Source organism: Notothenia coriiceps, unplaced genomic scaffold (genome assembly GCF_000735185.1).
Source record: "Notothenia coriiceps isolate Sejong01 unplaced genomic scaffold, NC01 NC01_scaffold00017984, whole genome shotgun sequence".
In the NCBI taxonomy this organism is placed as follows: domain Eukaryota; kingdom Metazoa; phylum Chordata; class Actinopteri; order Perciformes; family Nototheniidae; genus Notothenia; species Notothenia coriiceps.
The window spans coordinates 205971-220306 of NW_011350685.1; the positions used below are offsets into that span (position 1 = coordinate 205971).

A 14336-nucleotide genomic window follows, 5' to 3' on the forward strand; every position below is an offset into this window, starting at 1 on the left:
TTGGGGGGGGGGGGGGGGAATGTAATTATACAGTCTTATTTATTATTTTTCACACTAGAAGTCAACAAAATAAGCATTGTTATAATAAAAAAAACTATTAAATTAAGAAACTGACAATACATTACTTAAAATAAATAAGACCATGAAAAAGAATCAAATACTATAAATAAAGAATGATGTACTTGTCCTTCCTGTTTAAAGTCAGTTAAGTGTTACTCAGACATCTCCTCTTTTCTCAGCCTCATATAATGCTTCATACTTAGCTTACTTTGTCCTCAAATCTAACCAAAAGCCTCCCTTTTATCTATCAGGATATAATTAATGCTATTCTATAAGAGGCATGAATACGTCTCCCGGAGCCACCGGCCAAAGCTTTGCCATAAATACTGAAATGATCACAGATTTTCAGAAAATGTTTAAGATATGAGTCAAAGTGCTGGGGACCAAATGTTCAGTTTCAGCTTGGCGTCTAAAATGTGTTGCGTTGCACTCCTACTTTCAAATCTGCCAAATAACAACAAACAAGAAACGGAGTGTTATGGAGGCTGTAGCTTCACAAGTTGGAGACTTATTTAGCGTTGGCGGAGTCTCTCGCTTTGCCTTCTGGTTTAACATTTGTTTTTTTCAACTGCTATAACTCGTCACTTCCATCACTGTTGCATTTTAACTTTTCATATCATCCAGTTACATTTAGGTTGGTGCAGCGATAATAAGAACGCTTGCTCTTTTCTTGTTTTGGTGCCCAGGAAGCGTGCATGTACCTGTTGAATCACTACGACTGGTGTTTGGACCCGCCATCTCAGGACCTCGAGTACAAATGGCTGCCTGTGTCTCGCCCCGCCAACACCCCCACCGTCTCCTTCACCCAACTGGATCAGACGCAATCTGACAGGAGCAATGACACCAGCTAGGGATGCACAGTATGTTAAGAGGTGCTGATAAAGAAACAGAACATATGAGCACATAAAAGAAAAGAGCTAGAGGCCTGAATGCCAGTCTAGAATGTGAAAATGAAGCTGGAAAAAAATGTGAACGCACACAGAGGGATTCCAGAAAACTACAAGGCTTTCCCCTGCCGCCTATTATACAGTAATTGTCCCGGGGAAAGCTGAGTGTTCCGGTTGCACTCTGTGTTCTCCTGCCAGATATTTGCACCTTGATGAATCTGCAACGAAGACAAAATAAATTACCCATAATCCTCATTCCATTGCTGAATCTTACACTGATAGACAGCATTTTTTGGTCTGTATATAAATTAGTAACTTATTATAATTAAAAGATCAACATTATTAAATGTTATATATTAGACTTTTAGTTTTACTGCGATTCATCTTCCTTTTTAACGTGGTGAAGAGATTGAAATAACCTCCAAACAGCTTTTTTATGGTAGAAATCATATTTTTTCCCCACACTGCAGTATCAATATTTAAACCAAAAAAAGTCCATGGAAACACACACACACACACACACACACACACACACACACACACACACACACACACGCACACACACACGCACACACACACGCACACACACACTAACCTAATTATTTTTGATAGCAGTTGTCAGTGATAAACTCACCATCTGAATCACATGTAAATATGAGAGTGTTTGAGAGTGAGCGCCTACATTTAAAATAACCTTAGTAACCCTCGATGATTTTTATTAGAACATGAATCATAAGCTAATTGCAGTTTCTGCTACAGTGATTTGAAAGATTTTTTTAAATCCTATTTATTTATATTCAAGTGGTACACATTCGTTATATTATTTAACTTAATCCGTTTGTTTGCATACTTATTTAATTGCTTTTAATATGATTGTTTATGTTGTGTTATGGTTTGATGTACAGTATGAGCCAGTGTAACATTATGTTAGTTAGTATGACATCTCAACTATTATTCTACTAAAAATAAATGTAAAGTAATTCACTTCTTCTGTTTCTGAATTCTTTCACATTTTATGAAATATTCTATAATTTTGATACTGGTGGTTCCCACTTTGGGAGTTGGGGCTTCCCGAAAATAGATCTCAGTGGTCATTGGATTATTCAGGATGGGAAATAAATTAACCTTTTTTTTTTTAATTCATTTTTCATTTAGCCCTGTAAAAGTCCTTCAGAATTTAAAGAAACATTAAAAAAATGTTTAATAAACAAGTAGATTCACTTTAAGAGGTTACAAACCGTATCATTTTTGACAGTTAACATCTATAACATAAACATAGTTTCACACACATTGTATCTTAAAAAAAACAGAATTCAAATTAATTCTACAATAAACAAATTAGCATTTTTCTATTAAACCTTGTTAAAGTAGAGTAAGATTATATTAAATTGCATAAAAATAGACAAGATATAAAGAAATAAACATGTGCAACAATACTGCTGTATTGGCTCTTACAAATCCAAGCAGCAAATATATATTAAATCTGAACTGGAGCGTGTGTAACTTGCATGAAATGTGCGCTGCCTGCACTCTCTGTAATCGACTAGGCAAGTGTCTTAGAAAGATGCTTTTGTCCTGCAGAGAGCTGCTCAACAAACCTACTGTGTTCTTGTTGCTGTTTTCTCTCTCACACACACTACAATACTCCCTCCTATACACCATGAATTATGCTGCAGACGTGCATACTTCTCACTTGTCTCACCCTGCCGCTGTGTCTGTTTCTCCCTCCCTCACTCCCTCACATCACACGAGATCGGGAAGGAAATGGGGTTCTAGTGAACAGGGTGGTATGACTCACTGCTCCCCCTGCACCAGTCTGATAGCTGCCATTCCTATTTACCACAACGTACGCCAGGCAAGAGCGACTTACTGTCATAAGTGATGTCATGACAGATGTCAATACAGATGTTTGATAAGAGGTTGATTCAATTTGGATATGTTGGCTGTCCTCGATATTCAACCTGACTCCTTTAGGTCTACGATGAATGGAATTTCATGTGGCCATTATTCTCTTTACAGGCTAAACAGACCTCCTCGTGGTCCACCCCCTCACATTCTAAAATATAATTAAAAATCAGATGACCACGCACACACAGACAATGGCCTAGTGAATTTGCTCTGTAGAATGTAATTCACATGTGAATGAATGTGATGAGCAGAGGCGGCATAGTGTTACAAGGTTCCTTTATTGTTACTTTGTTGCACAACACGATGCGAGTTGGACTCTTTTTTTTCATGAATTTACTTATTTTATTGTATTTTATAATATTATGAGAAAACATTGATGTGTTAAGGTTATGCCCTTGATTCTCTTCTTTTGTATTTTAACAAGTTGAATTCACTGCGACATTCTGCGACTAATTCCAAGCTGAGGTTGTAGAATACACAAATGCCCTTTTTCAAATTTCTGAACAGGCATTTGGGACAAAAAGCATAAAGAAGCCTTTAGGATGCAAAGAGTATTGTGGTGAGTCAGAGCTTTACAATTTGTATTGAACCCCAGGGAGTATGGTTAGCTGTATCAACATAGAAGACACTGAACAGTGGTATGAATATTAAAAGTTCATCAAAGTAAAAAAAGAAATGACAGCAAAAAGCTCTTCTTCACATGAATGAAAACGCCAGTTTTAGCTGCTACACAAGGCACAAATAAAGCACAGATATCTAAGTAGAGAGGAACATTTGAAGATAACAATATACCACAGGTGGGGTCATTTCCCATCCAGGAAATCATGTCCTTCACTCACTCACAGACACACACATGTCTAACAGGAGGTAGGACAGTGTATCCAGATGGCAGAACAAAGCCTGAGGTCACTTTTAATGAGCAGAGCTAATTACCACATGACTGTCCTATCTGTCTACTCCCAGTGGACTGTTAGCCTTTAATATGGTGAACAACAGGAAGTAAAGGCAGGAAAACCCCACGCCCACCCCTGCCACAAACACACACAGAAGTAGTCACTGTAAACAACGTGTGTTACATTAACCCAGCACATTTGTTAAAGTCGTCTTGGGTATACAGAGCCATAAAAACATAATAAGTTAGCTTACATGCTAACTTTTGCTTTGCTTAATCAAACTTGTATTCAGTGTGCCAGCACGTAAGTATTACCCATGGATGTATAAAGAAGTGATACAAGTCAGACTTGCTAACATTAGCTGCTAACATGCTAACAGCTAATGCTGGAAACACTATAGGGAGAAGTTTAAAGGTTTGTGTTGCCTTTTTTCTTGCGAAATTCTCATGTAAAACAAACAAAAAACACCATACAGATGTTCAGTACATTAATTAAATAAAGGATAAGGATATAATAAATAATCATTGTTTTTTTCAAACTGCAGCTGTTCTTTTGGTTTCATCTTGTAATCTCACTGTTCTACTATGTTCAATTCTGGCAGATGCATTCCTGAAACAAACCTCCAGCCTACATACAGTAGTGAGACAATCAAATAAACACACAAGCACGTGTCTTTCAAAGCAACAGTAAACACACTGCTTGATGCTTACTACTGTGTTTGTCTGCGCTCAGACAAGCAGGAAGGGAAAGCCATTAGTCACCGAGGTGCCATCGAGCACCGTTTAATTGTCTCATTTATCTTCCCTGTGCTGCCGAACTACGATTCCCCAGGGAAACCTCGGGAGAGCAGAGCACTACACCACATATAAGTATGTAATCATTCGTTGCAGCAAGTGGTCCTATATCTTCTGATGCGAGTGTCTCTGACAGAAGTAGAGAGGTAGTGAGGCAGTTCCCTGTTATACTGTACCATTAGAGTTTAAGGTCGCCCATAAAATATTGATAAACTTCCTGTCACTTGTTGGGGAAGTTGATAGATGTGCAGACAGGGCTAACAATCTAAATTCATGTTCTCATTGGACAACACATCTCATTGGGAGCGCCCTTAGTAAAATAACGTCTTAATACGTTTGAAGTCCATGATGTTTCAATCATTTTGTGAGAAATGAAAAGGCAACACAGAGGTTGAGTGAGTGGTTGGGTGTAGGCTAAAGTTGAAAATAGCAAAAACCTCTTTAAACTCCCACTCTCATCTCTAATTGAAATACTGTCACTGTCTTTTAAACACTTCCAAGCCCTTGTCCTCCTCTAATGTCTCTCATATCTCCTCCACCTCCATTTCAACATCATGGAATAACACTTGACCTGTTTTTACCTGCTGGGGTAATGCCTCTGTCACCTGTGATGTCCGCTTGGGGGGAAGAAGAGGAGAGGAAGTGGGAGCTAAAGGGATGGGAGGAATGAGATGAGGGAAGAGGTCAGATGAGAAGAGAGGGAAGAAGATGTTTAGGGGGGGGGGAGTAGAATGAAAAGTCTCCCAAATAGTATCTTGGGTGAAAAACTCATCATTGGCCCCGGGGATATTCACATTGCCATCAACTTTTGCAGTAGTTACATTTGATCAAGTCCCACATTGTCCTGCCTACCATACGTGTATCAATCCACCTCTGAAAATAGCTCCCATCAAAGCGACTAAATCCTCTTATTTGAGTAATGCTAAAAACTAGTTCCCAGCTGTTTTAGGAAGCCTTTTTTTATTTTCAAAATAAAAGTGTATACTCATGAGTTGTTTTAAAGATATAGGACTACAGTTTCATAAAAATAATCCTTGCACTCATAATGACTTCCTCTCCATGGATGGAATTGTTATAACATATTGTAAATCTTGGTCAGGCCCAATCCAGACAGCATTCTTACGCTCAATCTGTGCCGATTGCTTAAAGTCACCGAGCTCTGTGAGAAGTATGTTTATCCTCAGCTGTTGGGAAAGCTGATTTCCCACAGCTCAGATAAAGACACAACAATATCAGGATTGTTTCTTCCACATCTTTAGCAGTGCTCACACAGTTGGAATCAACAGGTTAAGATCACCTGTCTAATGGTCCTTTTCTTACTCCTGACCATGATTAACACATACGTAATTAACCTGTTCATCAAGTAAGGATACAATCAAACAGTCATTTTATTTAATCCCAAACAAATCAATTTGACTGTGAACCATTCATTATTAAAAGTGATAAAGCCTGTTTAGAGAGGGTGTTGGGGTGGAATAGGGAGGGTCCAATAATACCAGGCTATTACCCAAGATACAATTTGTGTCCTGTGTGAACCAGAATAGTTTTTTTTGTGACGGGACTTTCCTTTTTAAGTAATGTCACTACTGTAGCTATTTTAACCCAAACATTGATTTATTTTTGTCACATAACTTAGCCCTTTCTGTAGTTATATTAATCCAAGCCACTACATTTCCAAGTATTGTTGTATTGTTGCCATAACACATTTGTTTGCAATTTTTGTCTTGAGAATACTTGTATTTTGCAAAAAATAGGTAATTATCTGTTCCGTTTTGTTTTTTAAATAGGAGGTGGATCCTACATTTTGGCCATTAGTCAGGGCTTTAGCTTGTAGTCTTATTCACTTCGAAAATCCGAAAGCAAGCTTGCTGTTTTTTGAAAATGGAAATAATTCAGTGTATTCAAGTGTAGGATGGGGATTTGCTTTTAGAAGCCTCCCAAACACGGGTGCAGTTATAGCCAAATCTAGGCTCCAATGAGCATTTAAACCCCCCTTTTTCTCAATTCCATTCAGCCCTCACACTTATATTGTATACTCAGTGTTATTTTAATGTATTGCTACATTACTGTGTCTTCAATGCCCATTTTCTTTTATATATCCCAGGGGGAGTGTACAAGGAAATAGTGGTATTTGCATTGCACAGTTACAGAGAACAGTTAGCACACGATGGGTTACAGCAAAACTCTCTCAGTAAGAAAAACACTTAGGCTGCCACTGTTGGAGTAAGTGGGAGTAAGTTGGACTGTAAGTTCCAGTACTTTCCGGTGTTATGCTCCTCCTGGGGTTTGGATGGTTTTACGATTTAAAAACCAAATGAAATATTAAAGACATGCCCACTATACAAGGAGAAATTCAAGCGCAAAGGAGATGGGTCATATTCCCAGCATGACACACAATTGCGGCCCAAAATATTATCAAGTGTTTCCTGGCAACCACAAGTTTCAATGCCATTAAAGCCCAATGCAGAGGCGAATACGTGACAGCCTTATGGCAGCACTCATGGGAAGCATTTTTGGGAAATATTAATTTCCCCTGCAGCTAGAATGGGAGTTGGTTAGTAGGACATATCTGATATGAAGGATACAGTGCTCCTTAAAAAATAAATCCCTCCAACTATCTTTGGTTCCCAGAATCGGGCCAACCACAATATTATGTAACCTCCTCTATCTAACAGCCAAACTCTTCTGTAAATATCATCCAAAAGTTGCTCTTTACTGGTTGACTAATAGACAGAAAGGGCATGGGCAGTATTGCTTGCAGCACAAACAGACAACGGGCATCTAAGGAAAAGTCAATGCTGATAATGCTTTGAGCTTAAAAAGGGCAAAAAATCATGTCATATTAGACACAAAACAATGAGATTAGCTAAGAGGTTGTTCCAATGTGACCTGATCCTCACATCGGAAATATGATATTCAGTCATCGGATTGTAAGTCTGAAACACAGTGTACAATTAGATTTGAACAGAAGGAGAATATGATTTTTAAACAAAGTCACAATGTTGTAGCCTGTGACAGCAGAAAGATATTTGGCCTTTATGTAGTCAGGACATAGACTGTATATAAGGTGTTTACTGGGTATTTACAGTATGCTCTTCCACATCAATTATTATTTATCAATCTATTTTTTCAACATCCTGTAAGCCCAGTATACAATACTTTTACATTAACCATTTTCACCAATAAGTTCACATGAAAAATAAAGCAATAAGTCTGCAGGAGAATGCAAAATGTACCAGACACCAATTTTGACCTAAAGGTAGAGCAATGCTTTATTATAAACAGTATGAAGATGTGATATCTTCCAATTAATACCACTGAAGTCAAATAAATGTTTTAAAGGATTTAAGATGTGTGTAGCAGTTTTGTTACTTGTCTCCTTAGGTGATCTGTGTGTTCATTTTTTATCCTGAAGAAGGCGGTATTTGTGGAGATGTAAAATGAAAATAGAATACTTGGATTGGAGTCATGACTGCCCAGCCATCGCATCCGTCTTCTCCAGAGTATTTTAATCGTTTCATTTATTCAAACAAATATGCTCCCAGCTCCAAGACCAATTCTCCAATCGCCCTGTCTGATTTAATGTTGCACAATGCTTTTTATAGAAACACTGCCCACACAGATAGAGATACTCAAATATGATCTATTTGGATAGGGTGTGTTTGTGATGAATGCGGCGTGTGTAAGTGTAACTGTTAGTGTGTGCTTATTTGGAAAAGCTGTATCCAATGCATAAGTTTCAACAAACACGGACATAAAACAGAAATACAACCACCTCTCTGTCTTTCAAAATTACAAACAAAAGGTGTGTTCATATTTTTGTATGTGTTTTAGGATATCTGGCAAAAAGAACCAATTCCAAAACCTCCATAAAAACATCTCAATGCATCAGTACAATAAAATAAGTGCCATTTTGACAAAATATGGCTAGAAATGGTTTTCAAGCTCGCTAAACTAGCTGTTTGTGTTCTGACCTTGGTTGGCTTGAGTTTGCTTCCTCCCCCATGTTCACCCACACTGTGTCTGTGGACAGCAGCTGGCAGGTTACTGCTGTAAGAAGGCTATTGTTAGCTGATTTTCCTTCAGGCAACATTGCACAACAATGTGTGTTTGCTTCTTAAGGCATTGTTTCCATGTCATTTAGTAAAGAAATCCATTGAGATTGGTTTTAATGGGTTAAGCTCAGGTGTTTAAACACTAATGGTCTCTTCCTGTTTCCTGACCAGTTCTGCTACTGGAATCAGTTGTTAAATGACAAGAAACTCCTCCATTACCAGTTTATCTGCTCGCATGCTAATATTCATATGTGACAATTGCTATTCTCTTAGAATGGAAAAGACTGCCGTTTTCGTCTCTCCAAAAACCAAAATGTTGACATATTTAAATATTACATAGTATAACTCTAATACAATTAAAAACACACTTGTTTTAAACCAAACCATGATCTTTTACTACACCAAGTTGTGTTTTAATTTATAACAATTACAACCTGTTTAAGACAATATTCTGGTTGTATAGGAACTTAATTTGTATAGAGCGTTGGTAAGCTACAAAAATAAGTTAAATGGCAGAAATAGTCAATCATAAAAGCCTTTTTGATGAAAAGAGACAGGATATTTACTCCACTAAGCAAAGCATGCAATGGTTGTTTGGTTCAAGCTCTTCCATAAAGGTCTATCAGGTTTACGTTAAAAAGGTTAGGTCAGAATCTTACTCCATTATCAGTTGCATATTCTTACTGCATGGAGAAGGAAGAATGCAGGAAGGAAGATAGAGCTTGTGAAATGTTACTTCACACAGGAAATAATATGATTCAGTTTTGTGGTGCTGTGACAGATTGTGACAACACCCCGAGCCCTGAGTTTCATTTGAGGAGGAAATGTATCAGTTGTGTGTTGTGTAACTCGAGTCATGTTGGCTGTCAAGCAATTGGGCAATTGACTCATGGCTATACACTCATACAGAAACACACACACACACACACACACACACACACACACACACACACACACACACACACACACACACACACACACACACACACACACACACACACCCCCTGTACACACACACATACACACACACACACACACACACACACACATACACACACTCGCAAAAAGGAAATTCAATCACTTAAATGTGACTGTGTCACATTAACAAGGACACTTCGCTTCCTCTCGGCCCTCCCCCATTCATCTCCTGCCTTCCTCTCCCCCCCTTCTTACCTTGTGTCCAACATCACTAGTCAGCTGCCCTTCATGTTCTCTGGGGAAATAAACTGAATAATATCATTTGAGACACAGGTCAATGTGGGTTCAGCATCTTTATCTAAATGTATACATGTGTGCTTTGACAGTGCATGCATTTCCAATCCCTTTTATTTCTGTGTGCTCACATGTGTGTGTTTTTGTGTTTGTGTATCTGTACCTTTCATATTTGCCCCCCTTGTTGCCTTAGTAACCACCGTTTCTGGCTCTGTCACAGTTTCTCAAACTAAAAACATGACATATTGCTTGACGTCAACATGTGTGCCAACTCTGACACAGCTCGGCCACACGAGATGGCGGACAGAGTTCGATGCCAGGTTCAAGTGGGTCTAGGTACATTTTAGCACAGCAAACAGCACAATATCTAGTTTAGGCTTAATATGTTTACAGATGTGGAAACAGTTGCAACGGCAGTATGTTTCCTGTCTTTAATCTCTGTATGTCAGATGCACACACAACCACACAAACACAAATTGGGTTTAGGCCCTGTCTGCTTTTGACCTGCAGATCATCCTCACAGTTTTCATTCATTCACAAAGTTACAGATTGGTTAGTATCCAAATCCTTCTCATATTGTCTTTAGTCTATTAGTGCTTGCTTGCAAAACAAAACAATCCAGTGGATTAAGTAAAGCTGTGTATACTTTGTTTCTAAATCTCAATTTAGCTGAACTCTTGACACGTGTTGTCAGTGCTGACCTCTCGAGAGCTAGAGAGTCCAACATTGAGATATTGCACCAAGTGCTTTAATATAACCTCCTCTGTTTGAGTATTAACTGCGTAAAAAAAGAGGAGTACTGTATACAAATAATTCTCGAAACAAAGTGAAATTCTATGCAACTGATCTATTACGCCTAATTGTTAAGCTTGCTAGCTCAGAAATTTGTATCGCTCTTCAATAAAATTTTGAGTCTAGAGAACAAAAAACTATTTGGAGTAAAAACCCTGTGAAGAGAAATGTACTGAAACTAGCACATTCCTGGCTTACTAGCATATTAGCTGTTAGCTTGCGAGCTACAGTGGATTTCAAACTAGGTTACCAAGGGCTCGCAATTTATCATTCGTCACCAAGTATCTCTGTCTATGTAATTGGTGAAAACACACAGATGAATTTCGAAGGTGTATCTGGTGTGAATGGGCCATAGCAACTCGACAATTAGCCATAAATTATACAAAACTCTGCTGGGAACTGTTTTATATCATCACATAATCCAAACATAATGCCTGTGTACCTTCATCTTCCATTTTCCTTTCATCACCAGCCTATGTGTGGACATTACCCAGACTGCCAGAACCTGCAGACTGGCCTTGTGCCAAAGATGTGAGACAATATTTATAATAGGAAGTTACCTTAGCTTCCTCCAGGCTGTGATCAACTTCTCTCATTTACTAAAACAATATTTGTATTGGCTTCGTAGATTGAAAATGCTGTAGGTGTAGCAATAATGCTTGACTGCACACATGCCCCTGTGTTACAGAGGTTTGAGAAAATATCTGTTTGAATATGATCTCATCGTTTCATCCTGTGCTGCTTTGACTATTCAAAACACACACCAACATTTGAATGAGGAATAACTGTGTTTTTGTGAGTGTGTGAAGTGTGTTGATAATATTAGGGTTGAACATGTCATGCTACTGGTAAAGCAGTACTATCAATGGGGTCCTTTATGTAATGTACACTTTGTGTTATACTGTACTTTACTGTTCTTCACATTGGTTTCCATGGACATAAGAAGTGTTGATCAGTATTGCTCACACTGCTAGGAACTAAGCATTAGCATGTACCACTATCTAAAACACCGTAGAGGTCCTTCGCCATTCATGGTATAAGAAAATGTTACAATATGGGAAAAACATTCATTCACGTTATTACAGAAACTACGAGAGATAGAGAAATTAAATACATCAAATAAGAATATACTTTTCTCGCAAACTAAATTGCTACATAAGATAAAAAAACAAAACATTTGTGGAGGATAAGTAAAACAATCTTACATTCTGAGATGGAAAAGCTGCTCTGTAGTTTGGTAGTGCATAGCGGATACTTTTTTTTAATCTCTCTAAAGGGTAAACAGGCGGTGGATTTGCTTTGGGTTTTGCAGGCACCTCTTCTCACCAATGTGATGCTAAGTGAATGGGGCCAATGGTATTCTGCAAAGTCTTCATTTCCTGCTGTAGAGCCCTTCTGTCCTTGGCCGTACCCGTCCCATGCCAGTTTGTTATGTTTCAAGAATGCCCGCTATTGCTTCTCTGTAAAAGTCAACAAGAAGTTGGAGGAACTATGCCTTGTTATGTTTCCTTAAGAAATATAGCCTGTTTTTACCAGGATTGAGATGTTCTCTTCATGTTGGGGGTTACAGTCTTAAGGAAACAGGAGAGGTCTGAGCATACAGCCCTGGGGGACTCCGGAGTTTGTCACTAAAGTGGAAGAGGCGTGACTGACCATCCAAACTGCCTCAAGTCTGTTTGTGAAGAAGTCCAATATCAGCTGCAGAGTGTAGTACTCAAAACTCAGAGTGTTAAGTTTGCACAATCAGTTTAATGTGTGGGCTTTTGTTGCTGACTTGAAATCAACAAACAGCATTCTGACATAGGTGTTGTTATTTTTCAGATGATGGGCAGCTGAGACAGCATTCTCTGTTGTCTCTGTTTGCAAACTGGGGCGTATCCAGGTTGTCTAGGATGTTGTTTCTGATGCGTTGGTGAACCATGGATAGTCAAATAGGGCAGTGAGTGCACTTAAGGTTGAGGAGGAAGTAGGCAACGCAAACAACCAAATAAGGAACTCACAGTTACCATTCACAAAAACCAGTGGGAGCAAAACGTAATAAGGTACGTGTGTGTGTGCCGACAGAAAGCCTGCACCCTTGAGTTCACTAGGTTAGCATGTGAGGTCCAGACAGGAAGGGATTCAGTGCAATGACCTTGTATCTGTGTGTGTGTGTTCTGCAAGCTGGGCCATTGAAATGGGGATAAGCATGCTGGTTATCTGTATTACTCATTAACCAGAAGTGTCTCCCAAAACAGCTCTGGAAAAACATCAACCCAAAGACATTTCCCAAAAGCATTGGCATCATGTGTTTTCATCCAAAACAGCAGTCCAGGTTTTCTTTCCCCTGGAGTTGAAAAGTAATTCCCTTATCGTACCCTGTTGCATATATTTGATTAAAACAATGCTGTTTGTTGCTGTTTTTATTTCAAATGAAGAGTGGAAAAATATCATTTGTTCTTTGGTCGTTCCAGTGGAGGTGTTGTCTGTCAGCCACGAGAATTTGTCTCAGAAAGAAACTATGGATCAGCTCCAAACTGAGTAACAACCCCCACCATGCCACTTACTCACTTCCGCTGCTCAGCTCTCCCTGCCTCTATCCTTCACCCTCTTTCTCTCTGTTCCCTTTTTCTCTTTCTGCTGTCTGTGTCCTTAAAGCCTCTCTCATCCCTCATATATTCACACACACACACACACACACACACACATTTGTTTATCCTTCATACCTCTCTCTCTCTTTCTCTCTCTGCTTGTATCGACACACTGGCACAGACACATGACAAACGACACAACCTCATTCATGAAAATGTTGCGGCACTCAGTCAAGGCTTAACCACTGGATTATGGGATTAGAGAGTGGGGTTGATCTGGAACATACACACATGCATTACACACCCACACACACCCTCACACACACACAAACACTTGGTAAAGTGTGTGTTGTTTTCTATGGTGTGTTGGTGTGGTTTAATTCTCCTGTCTTGACAACTTAATTTGTTCTCAGGTTTTCCCTACTATAGCAATAGCAGTTCCCAGTACTATGCATCAATCACCATTTATATTGTATATACTGTTTAAATATATCATACATTTGAACCACAGCTATATTACAAACTACAAATGTAAAGCCCATTAAAATAAATGGTTTGACAGTTTAAAGTTACTGGCTCTCTTGCGAATGAGAATGATATAATTCTTGTGTGTCACGATATCTTGGCCTTTATTTTCTGTTGCTTTCCTGCACAAATTACACATTCTTCTGTGTTGCATGTTTTTGTTAAGTACTTAACACGTAGCATGATTATGTTCTACCCTAAAGCCCTTATAATCTTTTCTAACAATAATCGTCCCTATTTATATGTTTGCTTAGCTGTTTTTGAGAACACTGTAACACCTGTCTAGGGACTACAAATGGGAAATGCTACCACATTTACAAGAAAAATCACGTAATACACACTGGGCCTGTAAAAGAGAAACAAAAATAAAAAACAATATAGAAACAGGAGAGAAAAAGACGCGGGATTAGAGGGCAGAACATCGAGTAAACAAGGAATATGAGAGATACTTATCAACACTGACGTGTGCAAAGCTCATTAACAGAATACTGTACCCTCTCTCTCCACTATATTGATGGATGACGGCATGCAGGCGAGGGATGTTAAGGAGGGAATGGATTGACAAGATGAAGCGGAGGGAAGGAGGGATGAAATCCGTACAGAGTCTTTTTCCAGCCAATCGCCCTGTAGCCCCCTGCCT

At 38.8% G+C, this 14336-nt stretch overlaps 1 protein-coding gene across 1 annotated transcript in view; it reads left to right on the forward strand.

The window, feature by feature from the left end:
* The window catches only part of LOC104950746 (cytochrome P450 3A25-like), a 16080-nt gene extending 14159 nt beyond the window's left edge, over positions 1-1921 (forward strand). Inside the window, exon 6 of the mRNA XM_010777307.1 lies at positions 747-1921. Within this exon, the coding sequence (XP_010775609.1) occupies positions 747-911 (165 nt within the window). The 3' untranslated portion in view covers positions 912-1921. The remainder of the gene's footprint in view (positions 1-746) is intronic.
* The last annotated feature ends 12415 nt before the right edge of the window (positions 1922-14336 follow it).